Source organism: Magallana gigas, chromosome 7, assembly GCF_963853765.1.
Source record: "Magallana gigas chromosome 7, xbMagGiga1.1, whole genome shotgun sequence".
Lineage (NCBI taxonomy): Eukaryota > Metazoa > Mollusca > Bivalvia > Ostreida > Ostreidae > Magallana > Magallana gigas.
Window position 1 is genome coordinate 2,079,079 of NC_088859.1, and position 22,145 is coordinate 2,101,223.

At 36.0% G+C, this 22,145-nt stretch overlaps 1 protein-coding gene across 4 annotated transcripts in view; it reads left to right on the plus strand.

Annotated features, from left to right (window-relative positions):
- LOC105329608 (caskin-2) overlaps positions 1-22,145 on the plus strand; it is a 58,549-nt gene that overhangs the window by 23,567 nt on the left and 12,837 nt on the right. For 3 of the 4 annotated variants that reach the window (XM_066067557.1, XM_011430915.4, XM_011430918.4), the window contains 4 exons: positions 4,590-4,684; positions 8,254-8,362; positions 9,257-9,502; positions 13,171-13,241. In XM_066067557.1, the coding sequence (XP_065923629.1) occupies positions 4,590-4,684; positions 8,254-8,362; positions 9,257-9,502; positions 13,171-13,241 (521 nt within the window). Of the gene's footprint in view, positions 1-2,550; positions 2,672-4,589; positions 4,685-8,253; positions 8,363-9,256; positions 9,503-13,170; positions 13,242-22,145 lie in introns of those variants that run through there. The other variant, XM_011430916.4, reaches the window with a different exon arrangement.

Genomic DNA, 22,145 nt, shown 5'->3' on the forward strand with positions numbered 1-22,145 from the left:
AAAGGTTAGCAAAAACGGAGTATGTACAGATCCCAATGTTTGGTGGAAGTTGTTTCCTTACGCTGGCGTAAACCACTGGGAATTCTGGGAATCACAAAGAAGTATTTGTACAAGTCCGTGTAGGCTAGTTTGCTTAAGCTTGACAGCTGAACTGGTGCTTTATTTTTACTTCAAAATCTTATTAAACAATTTTTTAACTGACCTCTTGGGAACCTTTATCCTGAACTGATCCATACTGGCCTCACTCATAAACCTCTCATTAATCTCGATCATATTAAGAAGGCCCTATCCTATTTTTCCCCATGTATGAAACAGAGTTACCAAAGTTATTTACTTTATCTCTACATCTTGACTTTCAAGGACAGAAATTGAAATTGTACAGTTGCTCATATTTTGTGAATATTTTTAAAAGTTGTATAAAGATTAATGTGACAGCTAGAATTTCAGAACACAATTCAATGCCAGCCTTCAAGATGTATTTCTGGTTTGTTTTAATGTATTCCATAATGATGTGTATTACATGTAAGAGAAGTGATGTACAAGTCAACTTATTAATCTGAGATCTGAGAAATGATTGTTTTCACAAATGAATGAAAACAAGTATACCTGTCACTTTCATTGTTTTATAGTAACATTGGATCCATGACTTCACAAAGTCATTTTATTTACTGAATTAAGCTCTTGAAAATTTGCAGTAGCTACTGCTTACAGGAGATGTGGAGGAGATAAGACAATTACTTATAATCATAAATCTGGGGCCTATCATTTATCCAGAAATCCATTTTCATTAATGTAAAGAGGTTGTTATGTATGGATGTCTGCAATTGTTCAGTATTATTTCCATGTGTATATATGAGAACAGGAGGTAGTGAGAGTAATTTGTTAATTCAATAGAGAGCTGAAGACTCTGCCGTAAACGATTTGACTGGTACTGCCAGCCACCTGTTAGCTATAGGGGAACCAATTGATGAAGAAAATATGCCCAGTTTTTCAGGCAGCTTAGATCCTCTTGACATTGTGAAGCCTTGCTTGTTATAACGTTGTAGATATCTATTTTTCTTGATAAAATGCAGGAAATTCTTATCAAAGAAGTCGGGAAAAAATAGTTTGTGTAGGTAGGTGTCGGAGTGACCTATATAAAATGTTTGATGTAGAACTCCAGGCCCAGGAAGTGATATCAGTTTTTACATGGATCTGGCTGTTCATATTTTTTTTTTTTTAAACCATAAGAAACCATAGGGTTATCAAACTGATTAGTCAGGTTTCTTGTTAGGTAATTGGTAAATTAGCGGAACATGTTACACTAATTAGAAGGCTTAACTTAAGAATCAGCATTTTTGAAGGGTTGAAGAAACAGGGATGCATAAAAATCTGATAGAGTTATAGAAAGGTAAAAGATCAACAACACATTGATTCTTGTTTTTATTGAGAGAAGAACGAAGTAAACAGTCATAAAGACATCACATTCAGGGGGTTTTATACCCGAAACTATTGCTGCTAGCTCTCTGGTACTGTATAATGGTAGAGTGCATCAAATCTTTGCCAAGAAACAGTTTTTGCTTTCACCCATGAATACAAGAGTTCAGCTACCAGCAGAGTTTGGTTAGCAGAAGTGTGTGCAATGTGTTAGAAGTAATTTGTTTATAATCATATATTGGTGGAGTTTTTGTCTTGTATTTCTTCCCTATGATTAAGGATCTTTTTGTTAAATGGTTATCTGTTTTTCTGTCCTAATCAGAACCTTCTATTTCAAGCCTATGAGCTACACATAACAGATCTAAAAGATATGGTCAAAGGTCAATGCCCATCAGGTTCAAGGTCATATTGATTGTAATACAGCTACATTTTATTGGTTAATCACTGTAAAGTAGTAATTGCTACTGCATATCTTGTTTCAAATTTTTTGTGATTTTTTTTTGTTAAAGAAAGGGGAAGGAGGGGGTGGTGAACAGATTGATTTGTCCACAGATAATGATATTAACAAGACTCAGAATATGATCCTGTTATCTCAGAACAATGATTGCAAGTAAGATGTCATGTGTGAAATCTTAATCGGTGCATCGTTAAATGCTGGATGGTTGAGAGCCATTGAACACTGTCTTCTGTAGGATCAAGTCAGCGATAGTTCCCATCATTGAAAATGTCAGCTTGGTAGAGAAAGAGAAGAAAATTTATGTCTGATGATTCAGGCACTCAAAAGGAGTCCCCTGACATCCCATTGTTCCCAGTCTCTACCCCTGCTCTGTTATTATGGCAGGGGTAGTTCTCTGTCTCAATTAGTGAGGCTTCCTTTAAAATCCTGTATTCCAAAAGGTTAGGGCCCCCAAAAAAGAGTAAACATAAAAACTAGCATAGTATAACCGTGTGTTTACTGTGGGTATTCTTGGCACAAAGTGTTGCAGAGAGAGATTCACAATGTATTTTGTTCAGAGGTCGTTCTCACAGTAGTCTGCCATGCATAATGCATGGAATTGTCAGGATCCCATTGTGATGTAGGGATTAGACTCATTGGAGACAGGAGCCAGGAGAAAGTCAAGTATAGAGGAAGACATTGGATAGGGGAGGATGTTGTGTGTACCTCTCTGTGGGGGTAGTGAGAGGGATGGTGGGGAGGGGGTCAGGATGGAAGCTGGACCAGAGGAGGACAGAACTGAAACAGAACCCCGGGAAGGTAAGGGGTCATGTCAAAAGTCTGTAGGACAAAGAGGTTTTGAATAAACCTTCTTGATTGATTAATGTTAGTGGGTAGATGATATATTTATTTGGACTTTTAATTGTGAGGAAGGGATCCATCCACATCTGCTAGAGTAGGGAGGTCCCGAAAAGTCACATGAACCGAGGACCATTGCATGTCCTGCTGCCGTTAGGGAGAATCTCATTACCAATGTGTACCATCCGTAACCTCTTGCTTTGTGATGGGCATGAGTTTGTGTTTGGTAATCAGATGTTGTGACATGATTTAAACTGACAGCCTAAAAATGTCTCATGGTATTGATGATCCTCCTGTTGAAAGACCAAAATATGCCTTGTCAGTGAGTTGAGATGTACTTTTTGTAATCCAGATACTAATAACCTGATAGGTTCATGCTAAAAGCTGGGACTGCTGATACTTTTAGTTTATCAGTATATGACATCAATGTTTTGCTAACTTGTCTCGTCTGGACTGTGGTCATCAGAGTGTAAGGTATCAGACAGGTGTTAGGTTTCATCTACCTGTGTAAGAACGCAGAGGTCAGTCCCCCCAGGTGAATAAGGCACCTCAAACCTCAATACTTGACTTGGCTGACCCCAGGACAACAAATCAAGGGGGGAGGGGTTTAGTCACTGTCCGGTTCCAGACTCGAGTTATCTCGAGATTAACACATGGACACACAGCATTGATGGGTACTGATACACCTGAGATTTGTTATTTCCTGGTTTGTGTGTTAAGATTAAGAAGAGTCCTAAGGTGAGGAGGTTATAACAACAGAGAGTTCCAATATCACCCTCCCTGCTGTGTGGGTAAACCTGTCCCACAGTGTAGGTACAGGTACTCGGGATTAGTTCTCTACGGAACAGCCATCAAGTGTTGTTAGCTGTTCAATAGCTTCGATTGTCATTGTTGTCTTATGTATTGAACTCTTCACATTTCCTGATTAGAAAGGCATGCTAGATATTTTATTTACCTTTTTATCAACAGTTAGATAGTCTAATGGTAAGCTAGGAATTCAAGCAGGTAATTGTAGTGAATTTAAATGTGGAAATTATGTAAAACCTTGCCCAAGAAAGTTCTGAGGTCACTCTTTGAACTGTTTGAGACTTGAACACTTAATACATGTTCAGGAATAGAATCTGATCGGGGAAACTATTTAATATCGGCATCCCGTCCTGCTATTAATCAGTCCCTGAGTGACGGTTTACTTTTAAAATTGGTTTGATAATCCAGCTCCTAGGAATGGTATGTAGTTCAGGCACTGTCCCTCTCTGATAAAAATCCTGCCGCGAAGTTTAATTTGCCCCATTGGATATTTATATGAGATACTTTGTTTTCAATTATCAAGTGTTTGAAATCTCCCCAGGTAAGTAAGTCTGTGACTTCCTCTGAGAGAAGGAGGGTGACCTCACGATACACAGGCCAGATAAAGTCGTATATAGCCAAGTCTGTGAACATATATGTACAGGCGTTATTTACTTTCCCTTTCTTCCCATTATGAGAGACTTTCCTTATGTGGTTGTAATGCTGTGGACATATATCCAATGATAATTAAGGATAATTAACGTGCGGAAAAAAAGACTGGTGTTTTTTGTGTCATGTGAAACTGACACAGCAAGACAGAAATAGATAATGTTTGTCTGTGTTACTCCACTAAAGGTGTAAGGGACTTCTGCTAACTCTGGATTATACGAACATGAATAATTATCACAGGGATCCCATGCTTGTCTTCATGCCGCAAATTGATTGTATTTCTTATGACAAGTTCGTCACCGGCGTGTATAATTTTCATTCTGTGAATTATTTAGAACAGGAGCCTCACTGCTGATTTTAAGTCACACTATTCCCTATTTGGATTCATTCTGACAGCTTTTTTTCAATATTTCTGTATTTACAGAGGCCAGTTTTGCGGTGCAAGCCAGAGCCATCAAAAATTACTGTAACATTTATGACCCGAGCACCCTCGCATTCAAAGAAGGGGATATCATCAAGGTGAGTGTCTGTTTGCCTGTGTGTCTCACGCTGAGAAATTTAATTTCATAAAGATCAGGTAAGACACTTTGCATTAAGTTTTCTTTTACCTGTCTGTAAATACAATATTGAGAGAAGATATAGTCTGGTTCATGTGATTTATAGGAATATTTAGTCTGTGACCAGAAACTGTCTGAAAACCAGATTCTTTTTTACTTCAAAGATACCAGAACTTTTATGCATATATGTATTTCTTCCCTCCTTAAATTGAAGAGTAGAAAAACTTTACTCAAAACAGAGAGGCATTTGTTAAAGAAGTTAATAAGCAGGCTATGGAATTGTTAGCACCTTGATGTGGAATTAGATTTGGTGACTAATACTTTATTTATATCTGATTAATGGCAAGAAAGTCATTGTGAATCTAGGCTTCACACCATGTAATGTAGACCAAGTAGTCGTAATCATTGGGTTTTTTATGTTTTGTTTGATTTTAAATTTACTTTATCTCTTTGAAGGTAGGAGTATTATTTAAGAAAAAATATAAAAGATACTTTATTGTGGAAATTTTTAAATGCTATGTGATAATTTTGGCCTTTTTTGCTATTTTGGTAGTATGTATGAAAAAGCCAAAATACATTAGCAAAACTCAAGTTTAAGCACTAGTAATTTTGAAGGTCCTACATTATATTCTAGAAAGATTTTTTTTTGGGGGGGGGGGAGGGGGGAGGGGGGGATTCAAAACATCAAAATAGAAAATAAAAACCTTTCATAACAGTTTTTGGTTTGAATTTTTTTGAAGTTTTAATTGTTTTTTGACATATTTTCGATGATCTCAATTTAGGTCACCAAGGGTCAAGGACACTGCATTAGTTTCTTATCATGTATTTACACTGGTAAATGTTTAACCAGACCACAATACACCGGTCTAGCAATGGTATCCAAAAATGTTTAACCAGACCACAATACACCGGTCTAGCAATGGTATCCAAAATTGATGCAGGAGGGTTGTATAAATATTGCCATTTACTTATCAGTCCCCGTTACTTGTCGAACTCAATCTACAAACACTTTGCTGGAGGTAATAATGCTGAAAATATATTGTTGTGACAGAAAAGACTTTCAGGAACAGGGGTTGGCTGTCATTGAACTCGTGTATGAATATAGAATGGGAAGAAGTATTGGTCCTCATTGATCATGAGGGGCTAATGTTTGGATTATAGGGACTGAAGATATAATAAAATATCTCAGATCACTCAGAAAGGCCACTGGTTATCTCTAATTATTGGACAGATACAAAAACTCTGGAGCTTCAAAGTCTGGGTGGCTTACAACTTGAAAATCTTTACAAGACTTTGAACTTAGGTGCATTGTTTAGTGGAGGGGGTCAGGAAGAAAGGAGATTTTGGGGAGGAAGCGGGAGATAGGGGCTCTTGAGGGGAGATTCAGGTCATTGCTTTAACTAATGTTTGTTTAGACACTACTTAGAGGAACTACTTGAATAAAATTGTGATTTATGTGTCAGAAGTTTGTTTGCTGTCTGATTTCTCTGTTTTATTATATCGGTGAAGGAAAACTTTGCCATTGGGTTTTATAGTGGAAATGAAAAAAAATTAACTTGGGGTGGGGGGTAGGGAAAGGTGTGATATGGTAAAAAAGTAATAGTATGCTGCTCTGTCTATATTTGGCATGGTTCATATTTATCACTTTAAATATTTGTTTTAATTGTTAAATGACAATGAAATCTAATATGCTAAAAAGCAAATTGTATTCAAAATTTTGTTTTATGAGTGAACACAATTCGATTTAACTCTTATCAGGGAGTAATAATTTTATTACAGCTTCAAATCAATTTAATTGTCCATTGAGTCATCTGAAAATGGCCATTTCTTGCTCAGTTTATTAAATCAGTCAGTCCCCACATGTTGCAGATATTGGTTTTCAATAATTCACTTACCATAATGATGGGAGCTCCCCTCTCAGATTGAGTTGTCTTTGGACAATAATGACTGGCCCCCAACCATATGTTTGCCCCTTTAAGCTGCTAACTAAGTTATACTCACAAGATGCCTGAAGAGTCGGGGCCCATTATACTAACTGTTACATAATCACCATCTTTCTCAGTGTTTTCATTATGTGTCACCTTCAATTATTACTGCTGAGATTATCTTGTAAATATTTGTCTTAGCATTGAGGAAATGCTTGCTGCTGTTTGTATTTTATGATTGTGTCAATTTTACCTGCTGCTCAACTTTCTCAAATTGAATTACTTTTTACTCCCTACACACATCATAAAATGCACTTTTCATTTTTTATTCGTTATAGATTTTCGGATTTTTTTTTTATTTGATTGTTGTTGTCAGAGTCTGTTTTTCCTCCACGCCTCACAATCTGAGAGTTGTTGGTGAGGTGTTTTGGTTGTAGCACCTGGAGCTGTGATTATCTTGACACAACATGTTGATGATATAACCTGATTATCTCCCATTCCACTCACCAAACTCCCCAGCTCTGAGAGATACAATCACCCTGCAGACCTTCCAGACTTTTTGGTAAAGATGTAAACATTATTATCAGGGCTGTGCTGATGATCAAGGTCATTTTCCTCTCCATGTAAACCATGAGCAGCAACAAGTGATAGAAAGAAGTTTCTGAATAATTCAGGTACATGTACCGTACTCATTCCTGTAAAATTAACGATCAAGTTAGGGTTTTAGGTGGGTGGAATTTTAAGGGTAGTCATGTTGCATAATTCTAAAACCCTGATAATTGGGAGAAATTAAGATTCCATGATATCGGTGCATTAAAATTTTATTCATTAACTGAGCACAGATTTCACCTGAGGCAAAGTCTGTGTGAGCAAAGTACAATATTTATAAGTTTGTCACCTGTACTATCTTACCTTGTGGAGTTCACTAAGAAGGGCTCAATGATTTCTTACCAAATCCCCTTTATTCCTCAATACGGACCCAGCTAGCTTAGGACTCTTGGATCCCGCATCCTGGAATTCCCCCATTAAGGGAGTCTGGGACTCTCTGTGATGGCTTCCTATACTGCTGCAATTCAGGTTATCATGGTTATAATGGATTTAATGTTGCAGAAAATTTAATTTGGAGTAATCTCCATCTGATCTCCCCAGAGAGAGCTCTATCCCAATGCTGGCAGCCTCTCACTTTCATTCAGTATTGTAACGGACAAGGAGGCCCATGTTTCACATGACATTCTGAAGATTCAAGAATTAATGGATTATTCTGTAAAAGTTGTAGCACTGGAGTGATCCAATTCCGACAGTTTTGTAAAACATTTTTCTGTATGAATCATAAAAAGAACATATAGTAAGTGAGAGAGAAGTACTTCCTGAAGTTACATGTAAGACTTACCACTGTTCTAAAGGTTTAAAACTTACCTCAATTGTTTTACAGGTTTATGACTTACCTTGATTGTGTAACAGGTGTATGACTTACCTTGATTATTTAACAGGTGTGATTTACCTGAAGTTGTTTTAACAGGTGTTAAACTTACCTTGGTTGTTTAATAGGTGTAAAACTTACCTTGATTATTTCATAGGTGTAAAACTTACCTTGATTGTTTTACAGGTGTTAGAACAGAGGGAGGGGGCCTGGAAGGGGGTAGTGATCAGTGATGGACGTATGGCCAAGCCTGGATACTTCCCTCCTGATACAGTAGTTCTCCTGGACAGCTCAGGTGAGTCTTTAGTCATTTCTACAACCAATCAGGCTTTACAAAGTGGTCAGCCAGCCCTATTGCTCAAAACAAGGTGAAATTTACTTCATATACTAAGGTTTCACCATTATTCATGGCACCCTGTTTTACATGGATTTTATTGTTGAGTCAATCCAGGAAATTAGATGTCCATCACCATGATCATAGAAATACGACGAAAAATGTCTGCTTGAAACTGTGAATTTATTTAAATCAATAAGAATTGATAATTATCACGAATATTAATGAATTTGCAGTTTCATAAAGTGTCTTTATTCTTTAAGTGTCTAAAAGTCGAAGATTTTATTGCTTGGTTTTGTCTTTCTTAAAAGTTGTTAATTTGATTAGAAGTGGTATCGGATATATAAAAGGCTAAACATTTTAATCAAATTCAATTTGGATAATTCCTAGAGAAGTTTACCTTCAGTGGAATTTCATACATACAGGACAAAAAACTGTATCATTACAAAGGTCTGCCAGACATTAGGTGCCAGACACTTTGGTATTAGTTTCCAAAACAAAGGTTTCCAGTCGGTGAGATGAAACATGGTTTGATGAATAAAAATGACTGACAAGTGTAATAATGTTCCTTTGTTATTTGGCATTTCTACAAGTCATGGAGTAAAGTAAAATAAGGAAGGAAATGCACTGTTAAAGACAGGGTCCTTATAAAAAAAGAAAAAAATGTTTGTCCAATAGACCAACGAATAAATGTGGAATGTATGACAAATCATTGAGAGCTATAAATATTTTCTTCCTGTCAAGTTACCATGACAATTACTGTAAGGGTCACTTTCTTAATATATTTGCAATTTGTTCATTTTCCTTTCTGTATAACTACCTTGCTGATGGTTGATTACTTTTTCCATCCTCCAGCTCACTTCTCTAACCACATTATTGAGGGAAAGCGGGTACATATGCCTAGTGTGCCAGACCTGTTGAATCGCAGCCCAGGATATCATCAGACTGGTGTGGGGAGCCCATTCAGCCCGGGAGCCCACGCACCCCCCAGCCCGGGGTATCTGAATAGCCCGGTGGGGTGCCCACAAACCAGTTTGGGCATGGACCACTCATTTCCCCCACCCCCAGCAATGTTCTCACCCAGCTCACCATTCAGGAAAGGTAAGAGGTCAAATAGAGCTGGAAAAAAGCTTTGTCACATCTGTGGAAACATGTTTTGCTCATGTGGAGAAAAACAATATTGTATGAAGGATTAAAAGTGCAAGTGTCTTTCTTGGTAGATTTAAAGATCTTTTTCTTTTATTATCCTTTCTCATGAAATGAAAAGTACAAATGACATATTATATATACATTTTATTGTTACAAATTTGAAATTGTCATGATTTGGCTTAGAGTGCAAGTGAAACTAAGGAAAATCTTTAGATCGAAAAGGTGACCAAACAACAGTGATTGACAGATGATGCAATCAAATGCAAACTTGAGATTTTTTCTAGGGCCATTTTTCTGTGTTTTGAACACAGAGGAGTCATTCTAATGCAGTGTTTCATCCCTCTGACAAGTTGTATGTTCTCAATTTCTCACGTATTCACGTATCTCAATGGAAGGCTGTCTATTTTAGAGCATTTGAATTGTCATAGTGTGGTTTTAATGGTGATTTGTCACATTTATATGAAGTGATGTCTATTGCTTCTAAAAGTTTCTAGTGAAGAACAAACCATAGATGATTTAATAAAAAAAAAATTAAATGACATCAGAAAAACTGAAATGCAGTTGAACTTCAATATCTCAGAAACTGATATCATGAATACAGTGGATGTTTCTAAGTGAATTGTAAGTCCCAACCACTTATTTTTCAAAGTTTTTTACCCTCAATATCTCGAATATTCGGATATCTTGAAATTTTTACAGTACCATTTAGTTTGAGATAACAAAATTTTACTGTACTATCATATTTTTCTGCATTGGCAAATGATGAAAATTACAAGTTGCTAGGGTTCCTTGTCTGATTTTTAGTGAATTTGTCTGTGGATTTACACATTTCTGACCTGCAGATGGGGATAAATATATACATGCACATGTCATTACATGTCACAGTCAGCGTATTTGTCGAAGCATAAAACTTCACTTTAAAAAGTCATCAGATAGATATTAGAGCCTGTTGAGACAGTGATAAATCACTTGTAGGGCCCCTCTGTGGTGAGGTCATCCCCTGAAGTGTCCCGCTCAGTTGGAGACTAATGGGTTCCAACTTCTCCCCGAGTACCCAGCTCCTCGGGCCAAAGCAGTATCTAGTCCCTAGTTCACTCATCAACCGCCTCAATAAGAGTTCGCGTTTTTTTGTCAGATTGAGTAATTTCCAGACATTGGATCAATTCACAGCTTTCAACGGAAGAAGGGCATTATACATAGGGATCTTTATACCCCGACAAGTAAATCACTGAATGCATGTCGTGATTGAAATAAATCATCATTCATGAAGTATTTTGATTTATTTCCCACACCTATATAATTTGTTGTGTAATGAAAGAAGTGATATCCCAATTCGTCATTATAGTTTAGGGGCAAAAGAGAGGTTGGAAAATATGGGACCATAATCTTCTGTTTATAGATCAAATGCCCTAATAGAATTCTACAGATGTCAGATGTACTCTAAAGCAAGCCATTAAAATTGTCCTTACTTGATGACTGTATGAATTGGATATAAAGTAACGTATTTTATCGGGTAATGAAGTTGAGTTTCATGGAGTCAACAGCAGTGTTGATCTTTTGATTAAACTAAACAGTTTTGTAAAACCAGGTGTTTGCTAAAGGAATGGATGGTGAGAACCAAAATATTTGTGTCCTCATGCAGTCCTAGGACAGAAGAAGTTCAGTTTAATTTGTGGAATAGAAAAAAGATACATGTATTCTGCATAAGCTCATAAAATGCTCTCTCTCTCTGTCTCTCTCTTTCCATAATATCGTACAAGTGACAATATGAAAACTTAAGGATTGATTTTCTGAATGATTTTTGATTTCCGAATCTTTCAACTGAATCATTAAGAAATGTTGTGTATTGAAATCTAAGCCCCTTTTTGTGTGGCATTTAGTCCACTGGTGTTACCTGTCAGGTGTTATTTACCTGCACCAGGTGGGGAGGAAGGAGGCTGACTTTGGTGACGTGTTGGGTAGGTTGTTCAGAGATGGATAAAGCCTAAACCAAAAACCCAATACCCCTATAATCATCCCCTGTACTCTGATGGTCAAAGGTTAACTATTGAATTGTTCAAAGGTGAAAGTGAAACTAGACCACAGGTGATTGTTGTAAAATGTGGCCAGGGATGCAGAGAATTCCACAAGTATTCTGATAATCTATCATTAAATCATTAAACTGTCCAATCTGACCAAAAGCTGTGATGAATGAGATGAAGCATACTTTATTTAAGTAGATTGACACGTTATTAAAAGCAGGAAGTTTATTCAAGGTTGCATCAGTTTCCCTATTTCATGGATTTGATGGTGGATCAAGTTAAGGACCTATAAATGGAAATTTCATTTCTAGAGAATAGTTAATTCCTTGTACACCCTTGTTACTCTTACACTGCATTATATCAGAACTGTTGCAGGCAGCATGATTTCTGCACAAACAATTCCCAAACTCACAAAAACGCAGAAAATAGAGCTATCTTGGGAAATTGTGAATGAATAAATGAAGTTCCAAATGATCCAGTTTCTCCAACATTTCCAGATAAGGCCCAGTGATACCATCAGATATAACATTTGTCCAAATATATCATTTACACAAACCATGCAAGTTAGAACTGTTAAATTTTAGCACAATAAACCCCATATTGGCGATTGATGTAGTCAATACCAAGCAATATTACTTAGAGAACTGTGGAGAAACGGTAATGATATAGGTCCGTTGGGAGTCGAATCATAGCCTAACATTTAGAGCCCATTATGTAATGGAAAAAATATAGGGCTGCGTCTTGAGGTAGTGATGTGAATATATAGTACAGTCTTAGATACCGAGCATCCTCAGAGAAGGCATGAATTTCTTTGGCATGAATTTCTAGGCTGTGTAGGACACCTTTCCTTGACGAACCTTGCATATGTCTGCTAATTACTCCGTGCACACTGTCTTAAAACAGGCAAAGTGTCTGTAATTTGTGGAGAGGTGTGAAGAAGGGTGAGTTGGAGTCTTGTTTTTTACTGCAGACTTGGGAGCATGCAGTCGGAGATTCTGTGTGATGTTCTAAAGAGGTAATGCACTAATTGTCTGGCTTCGCACCTTTTGCTGGGGATTCAAATTACTCTGTTGATGGAAACTTGTGTTTTGTTAATTGCTGGGGAAAGTGAAACCATCTCCACCTGAAAGCTGATAAGAATTATTCAGGTGTTCCTAGCAGTGGTTTGTGCAGGTTTTATTTTAACACATGTAAATTAGGGATCCAGGTTTTTAATTTATGAGGTTCGAGTAACACTTGGTGCTTTGGAAGGTTAAATTCTCTACATGTAACTTGTGATCTTACATTGTGCTAGATGTGTCAGGTTTTGTGTTAGGATTAAGTTTATGTAAAACTTGGCTATCACTGGCCACGGAAGAGTGGTTTTTGCAATGTAAAAGAATGTTGCTGTATCGCATCAGGTTTTAATTTTGCGTTTATTCACTTGATTTTGAATTTGTATGATATTTGTATATCATTTTTTCATGACAAAATTATCCTTGTCTTAATTGTGTGGGTGTGTTGTCTAAACATGAATTATGTTTTAATAAGTATCATGTTTGTGGTATGTAGGAATGATGTTTATTTTTTATTAAGTATGATGTCTGACATTTATTTCAGATTGGGACGGTGGTAATTCCTTCAGTTTTCCACATCATCAGACTTACAGACTGTACAACACTTCCTCAGAGGTAAGCAGTTGTCCCTTTTCCTTCCCCTCTCTACCCCCCCCCCCCAAAAAAAAAAAAACCCAACCAAACCAATATTTTTTTTTTTACCACGGACATGATTTAAGAGGGACCTATTTTAAGTAATTTCTTGCTGTAGCATAAGCAATTTTGTGTCAGTCTGCCCTAGAGTACGGCCGTACCATGAACCTGTGTTGTTGACCACTTCCTGTCTATCACAATGTTATTGGAGGGGTCCTACTTCTCTCCATGTCAAACCAGGACCAGGAGAAGTAATTATATCTCACTACGTCCTGTTTTCCTCTGATGTGTTTACAAATTGCGTGAAGTTGATCAATACATTTTGATGCACTGTTCATCCTGAGTATCTATTCAGGATGCATGTAAATACCGAGGTCCTGAAGCTCCGATGTATTTAACCTATACAGGCGTATCATCTGTATTCCTTGGTATGATCTCATCCATTGGTGTACCCGGTGACATCTTAAGTACCCACTTTCCATCGGTTATGAAGTGTACAATATTTAAAGGCATTCTTTTCCTTCTTTATTCTCTGAATTTGAATAATGTCTGCAGGTTTCAAATATTCATGTGTGGTTATGACACCCCACTATCATTGCATTGACAACTAGTCATACAGTGACAGAACTACCCAGTTATCTGTGGTCACCCACAGGGTGCCCTCTGGCTCAGTCCTGGGGGGTAGAGATGTAACCCCTCATTATTCCCCCCTTATTGATGGCCCAACATCTGATAATGATGCCAGCAATTAGTAGCCTGGTGTTTGTTGGATAAACAGATATTATCCTGTTTCTCCCCCTACCCAGGGAATAAACTTATCTTCTTTTCAATGAAGTTCACTGGCATTGCAAACAAGCTCAAAGCCCAGCTTGCCAACTTTTTTTGGAGATTTTTTTTACAATAAAAACTAAAAAACAAACACAATTTTATCTATGTAAGCCTATGCCGTAACCTCTTGATTCTGTTTTAGACTGATGAACTTGATAAGTTACGTGACTTCCAGGTTTTTTTATGGCTGATATCTCTCCACTCTGTTTTAATTATTAATGACTTATTTTGTCTATTTTTTTTAATTTGCCAGTCACTGACATGTATTGTGACAATGATTAAATAGTTCCATACTGTGATGATGGACACTGGCTCTTGAACGTGAGCCTTATTTTGTCACAGAATGAAATCAATCTCTGAAACGTTCTAGGGCTTCCTCTCTCATTAATCCTTTACATATGTTTCTGAACAGTTCTAATGATGACAAATGGTGAGAGAGGATAATACCCTTATAACTCTAGGGTGAGAAATGTTAAGCTTCACATCAAGACTGTTTAGGGGATTGTTGTTCCAGATATACCCCTGTTGGATGAGGAAACATCCCAGGGGACAGATGGTGTGAAACATTTGGTAGGTTCCTGCTTCCTATGTGTTGGATCTCTGACAATCTAACTCATCTTTTTACACATGTTGGATAATTATAGCACTACCTGGACTGCCTCCAGATTCTGGAACCATTATGTAAACACTGTTTGACCTCGTTTACCTCTCTCCCCAGCTGTCCTTATCCTGCCTATCTCAACCTGCCACAGAGCGGCTTTCTGCCTGATTGTGCCGCCTTTAATCTGGATCATCAAGGTGCTTAGTCTCTGTACCATAGTGACCAGGTTAGTCCATGGAAGATCTGGCAAACCCAGGATGAAGAGAAAAACTGACTCACCTGTATAAATATGCTTGGTGAATTGTATTAGGAGATTAATTGAGTGATTTCTTGATTTGAATCTTTTATCTTTGTGTTGTTTTATCTGTGCCCAGCCAATCAGCTGTGTTGACAATAAAAAACCACCTGTCTCAGAAACATGTCTAAAAATTAACAAGTGTGTAGTCAGTTGGCATAAAACATGAACATCTCAACATCTCAAAGGAATAGATACAGCCCCTCCAGAAGTATGGATTATCTTCCCTTGATTTTAATGCCAGGCCTTGGTGTATGGGATTTGAATAATTGTCTTATCTATGTGGTTATTGCTGTGTATATGATGCGACCCCCTGGTCTGGGTGCATTATCTCCTCTCTGCCCAGACTAAGTGGCTACAGACATTTACAGAGTCCATCTGGGGACCATTTGTAGCAGCATGCCAACACACTACAGAAAATCAATGTTTGCAGTATTATCTTTATAAACTATGATGAATGAGATGTATGTAAAATTCTGACTTAGAGTAGCTTGCTCAGTACATAGATCTCTGTTCATTCATAATCTCCTGCCCAGTCACCTGACTTCAACTTTGAGAACCTGAGAAATGTTTGAGGGTACAGCTGTGTTCCCTGTGTGCCATCCCTCTGAGTATGGGTGTATTTGGATTGGTTTGAGAATCCATTGATACCATTTAGTGACTCTTGTTATCAAACAAGGATCAATAAGCAGGATTGAGTCCATTTATTAAAAGGTGAAGAAATGACCCCAGAGTGGAGGATATGGTATACACGTATTGCCCCCAGAGAAATCTCCAGGCCAGTAATTTATTTCATCATTCAGGTCAATGAAACTCTTACATGGACGTATGATCCAGAGATTCTGGCAGATTGATTGGGAATGTCTGGTCTCCAGACAATTTGATGCCAATTAGTGATCCAGGTCATTAATTAGCCATCTTTTAATGACCATCTGTCAGAAAGAAAGAAAATGGCTGTCATGGATATCAAAAATTTGTTGTTCAAACATGCCACATCAAGTCACAACTTCATGAATAACTGATAGCAATTTTTATCCATTATCGTCTCTAAAACATTATATCAGGTGCATTTGGAAGCCTTCAAGCTGCACTCTGGCATGGTTCTTTTGGTAGGGATATAATTTGGGATTGTTAACAACAGTTTGCCTTTTAATCAGAATTTCATTAGTAAAATTTACTGTTTGGAGGATTTAGACACATTGTATTTGGTCAAAGGAAAGGTATCCCAGAGAATTAGAGGTAATCCATTTCTTTTTCTCAGCAATCAGACTTTCACCTGGTAAATGGATAGAAAAACTGTAGATTTGTACAGATCAAAAGATCCAATCGTTTCCTTGTTTATGTTTTGTAGGATAATACATGGCTATTTACCCAATATTTTCTTTTGTGAACTGTACAAGTGTGATGGTATAATAATTACTGCACCATTAACAAGTTGAAAGGGAAGTTTACTTCAAAGGCATACCCCAGTCCCTCCATTATGGTATCGTGTGTCCTGGCCCCTATTCCCTTCCTCACAGCTCCACCATATAGATGATTGTTTTACAATGACCATTGTTCACTCCCAGAGAGTGGTCAAGTTCTACAATATCGGGTTGTGGAATCTCTTCAGCGTTTAGCAATATGAGACCAATCATTGATTGGACCTATTGACCCTCGGTCAATCATGACTCTCATTCCGCCAGTACTACTTGACATTACCGCTAAGTGTTATTTTGGGATCGCGGGTCTCTCCATTTCCACATATTCAATGACATTGATCGGTTTTCTTTAGTTTTATGTTAGATGAAACAATAGTTCACAATATGGAAATCATCGCTGGAAAATGTCCATTTTCTGCAGTCTCTTGTTTTGAATTTGTAATGACCACTTTACTGGAATCTATAATGGATGGATAACAGCTTTGCTAATTCTTCTGAGACTCGTAGTCCTATTTTAGAATATCATTTAGTTGGTAATAACGGATTCAATAACAAGTCATTAAGAACTATTTGAAAGTAAAAGAGGATTCCAATTTCAATTCATCTTGGGGGGATTACTATTATTATAGAATATCTGATGCGTAAGCTGTAATAAATAATAAAATCCAATATTCAATTTTACAAATTCACAAATTGCACCAGCAAGATGTAGAGAACCTTAAGGTGTGAATTATAAAAACAAGAGTTCCATATCAGTTTTTGCTGTTTGTGAAAATATTTTTACAATATTTGTTATCTTAACAGTTTCTAGAAGAGAAAACCTAATAGTTATTTTGTCAGAACTTTAAACTTTCCATTCATATTCTTTCTCTCAATGTTCAAAGTTTGTGTCACTTTCTGCTCATCTGATACATGAACTATGATAGCAAGTTATTTTTGGAGATAACCATTCATCACCCCCTCCTCCCTGATGTGGGGAAACCCCCTGATGAGAGATGAGTGCTCTGTAGGCCTGTGCTGATCAGGTAAAGGGTTACAGATATCGGGAGTATTACAGCTTCCCCCCAAAACTCAACTCAGTTCTGCATCACTGATCTTATCTACTCCTGCATTTCAAAAGGGCCAGTAACATCCTTGCCTGTAAAAAAGATAAGACAGCTAAAAGAGCTGATGAATCGAGGTGTAGCGGGGATGAGCCGGGGCAGATCTCTGTGATGTACCACGGAATGTTTTCTATCCTCCCAGTGCTTTGGACAACATTTGCAGGATTCCTCTGCTGCCTGACCTACTTTCACTTAGTGTTTTGTGTGTGTTTTATGCCTTGCAATGTGTTTTAGAGAGTAAACATTGAGAGTGGGTTGATGACACCAGCTTCTTTGAACTCCGGCAGTGTTTGGGAGTTTGATCTGTTCTACACTTGGATTCTGACCTTCTCAGAGGGATTAATGTCTAGTTTTGTGATATCTTAGAAATTTTCTTATTGTGGATGGAATTAATAAGAATTAAGAAGGAGTCTTAAAACCTAAGAAATGGTAGGTTCTCTTTTAAAGCTCTTTCCAACATCTTGTCAGAACAGTCTCCTTCAAATGCTCTCCTCAATAGTACCATCAAATGGTTCTGACACAGAAACAATGTTTTTATTGGGAAAAAAAGCATGTATCACTGCAATTCCACTGATTGTTTATTCAGTTCATTTACCGGTATGATTGTTTTCTTTTTGTGTGTTCTAACCATTGAATGCATCATTTATAAGATTATTTGAAAAGCTAGAGCTTGGATTGGTGATTCATATGATTTCTAAAAACTACTGAAAAAGTAATTGGCGTGGATATTTTTGAAATTTTATTGCCAGTGAATGACTGCAACAGCAGTAAATATTGATATCAGTTTTAATTAAATGTACATCTCATGCAGCCATAGGAAGCCTGCTGTGGCTGATATCAGCTCCACTAAGATCAGACAAACTTTCCTTTCTTTAGGCTTACCACTTTGATGTCACTAAGTTTTTTTTTCAAAGGACTCCAGGGGAGACCCTAAAAATAGCGGGGAGGAATTTGCTGGGTGATTTCTCGGTGCATCCCCAGTCATTGCTGCTGTGTTTGCATCTTGTTAACAGTGTGTGTCAGGCCTCACAAAATGTCGCCCTTATCTCCCACTAACAGGTGCAGCAGCAGTTTTTTGGAAGACTCTAATCTCAAGATATTTCATCAGATTTAGCTTGTTCAGACATCTTTATGTCTCATTTTCCAAACCTAAGTAAAAAATAAAAATTTGTAATGATTTTCCCCCCTCTTTTTTTGCGGCTATGTGTGAGCATTTTACAGAGCATTAAAGCCTGGAAGTTTGACAGAGATAGAAAGATGAAGCAGGCATTTCTGAGAGCATGTGGTGCAGCATGTAACATGATAACTTGTATTACTGTCTCTACTATTGTATCATAGCTTGTCAGATTGCAGAGAATTGCGAAATCGCTTGCCTATTTGTTCTTTGAAGTATCTCCTTATATCTATAACCCCCCCTCCATGAAAGCATTGTGATGTGTAAGCAGTGATAGATTAAAAGCAAGGTTCTCCATCCTTTCTAATTTTACTGTGAAGTGAGTGAACAAAATTTTGTAAAAATAAAGACAAAATTTTAACAAAAGGTATGTGGTGATTTTCAATAAAATTTGCAAGTCGTATTTTACAAATACCTGCCACATTTAATTGTAAAAAAAATTCATGTTGTAAATCATAAGCTTTAAGGTTGCAATGAGATGCTGAGTATTAGTTGTGCAAAACAAATATAAGAGTCATTATCAACAAACGCAGAAATAAAATTGAAGAAAAATCAAGAATTCTCTTGTGTTGAAAAATAATTTTATTCAATTGTAACAATAAACACATATCTGAAGAATACAAAAACACTGAACTCCCACCTAGAGATTATTTGATTTCTGAGTAAAACACGATCAAAGAACTGGTCATACTTAAATGTTGTCCTTCCTGTTACACATAAGTAAATACAAATTTTAATAAATTGAAGCAAAAAAATATTCCAAAATTTCTTCAGACAATGTTGTGAAAGCATGACAAATAAAGAACCACTAACATTTTTTCAATGAAACAGAAGCAAAATACAAATTACAATAATATAATAGAAAATGTTCAAACAGGTAAACATTTTGTTTGTTATTTTCACAATTTTACAGAATAAAAAGATAAGTATAAAGCTCAAAGTGCTTATATTTGATCAGATATAAAACTTTAAGCATATGTGTAGACCCAAACCTAAAAGAAATATACACATGCAACATATTTTTATATTTATGGTGCTGTAACAGGAAAGACTGAGTCTTGCAACAGGAAAGACAGTACGTTGTATTAAACAAGTCTCTCCTGTTACAAAATCATAATTCTGATTTAAAGTTGATTGATAGTAAACTTAGCATCAATCTCACAGTTTGGAGTCAATTAATATGCTGTTGAAATATAGATGAACCTTAAACAATACCATTAAATACTATGATAAAAGTTTTATAATCTTTACAGTAAAAAGTGTAACAGGAAAGAACAAAATAAGCAACAGGAGGGACTTCTTGTGTACATTCAGATCAAAATCTTCATTTGGTTAAACACTGAACATAAAAAATCTTGAAAATTTACTAAGGTGTTCGTAATATATAATGACATTTGTGAAGAAGTAAAATTTATTGAAAAATATAGAATAAAAATTGAAAAATGTTTACAACTGTAACAGGAGAGACTCCTAATAACACAATCTGGTCAGTAGTGGAAATTGATGTTGATATTTAAATTAAATAACAGATTTATTTCTGATTACTATGTAAAATACAAGAGAAACAAACTTTTCCTATAATAATATTTGCCTTAGAAAATATCAACTTTTAAAGAAAATGAAGTAACAGGAAGGACAATGTAGAGTGAAATAAAAAGATTACATTTAACAGAGTACTTAAAGCATTTGTAAGCTTTATGTATGACTATGGACTGTAGGCTGTCTCACTTTTCTGTTACTTTTTTCCAGATGTTGTCAATGATTTTGTAGTGGGTACTCCCATCTAACTTTTCTGGCTCTGGAATGAGGCATCTCTCTTCTGCCTGCATTTTCTCTGTCTGTCAGCATTGGACATCCCCATTTTTACCTAAACCAAAAGACAACTTTCATTTTTCAACGAAATTGATATAATTCTTTAAAAATAAAAATAGTTTACTTAACTGCAGATCAAATATTTTGATTAAAAGGTGGAAAAATTATGTTGCTTGAGAAACAATTTATTGTCCTTCCTGTTACACTGAATTAAAATGCCTTAATATATTTATACATAATCACTAGATGCTGAATTGATTTGTAAACAACTGAGATATAATTAAAAAACATATATCTTTATTATGGATTATATATAATAATCAGCATGATGTTTAAAGAAAAAAACAATCATTAATTGTCTATCCTGTAACAGTCCATGTCTTTCCTGTTACAAAAATGTATATTGACATCATTAACTAACAAAATTTATTTGTAAGTAATAAAAAACAGAATATGAAAAGATTGTTCACAAAAAATGATATGAAAAATGTTTTGATCTGACAAGTGAACAAATATTCATAGTTCTTCTGTTATTATGGACATTTGTACGTACTGTAACAATGATATATCTGTCCTGTTACAAAATCACTTCTTATGAAATAACATAAACTATTAAAACAAAAATCCTTACTTAAGGTTAATTTATTGTACATACTACTTTATTGAATATTTTATGAAAAGTTATTGCTATATAAATAATGAAAATGTCTTAAAATCCTCATTTTTATATAAAAATGTCTTTCCTGTTACAAATTTACATGTAACAGGATGGACAATAACAGGATAGACAATTACTCTATATATGGTTGTTTGTTTCCCTTCCCGTCTACCATACACTGTTGATGATGCAGTAGTTTGAAACAAAATTGTTAAGTTATTTTGTAAGAAAAGTTAAAACATTTTACATTCATGTTTAAGTCAATTTTCAATGTAACAGTAAGGACCAGTTTTTTTTTCTACTGAGTAAATCATACTTACATTTGGGACATTTTCCTCAAACCAACGAACTTCAAAAAAATGGCGTCAACAACTTTGCTTCATGAAAATGAAACTAAGGCTGATGAAAAGTATTGAATCCAAAAAGGGTCATTCTAAATATTTCTATTTTCTGTTTTTACATTAACATAACAGGAGAGACAAAAACTCTTGTGACACACATTAAAGTCTTGATATTTCATAAAACAAGTACATTTACAAAACTTTTATTGTTTGAAATGTATTTCTTAAGAATTGTGTAAAGCATACATTTAAAAAAATGAGAGCAAAGTGTACTGGATATATTTATAAACCACATGAAAGTGCAACAAAAAGAGTCTGTGACTTAGCAAATCATGCTAATTTGGACATTAAAAAAGGCAAATTTTCTTTAAACATGTCATGCAAAAAGAATTAAAGTGTTTTGCTAACCGCAGAATATTGTGTGGTATATATTAATGTACAAATTTATATTATTTTTCCTTGATATAATTTTTTATTGACCCGTGACCAAAATTTTGGCGGATTTTGAGAATGACTCATAACTGTAGCAGTTGTAAAACCCAGTTACACATCCACTGTAGAACAATAATTTATATGCTGGTATTTTGAGATGTCTTATTTCGAAAGTTGATTATCTAGGTTTTCTCAAGCAATCATTTGATAATGTAATTACA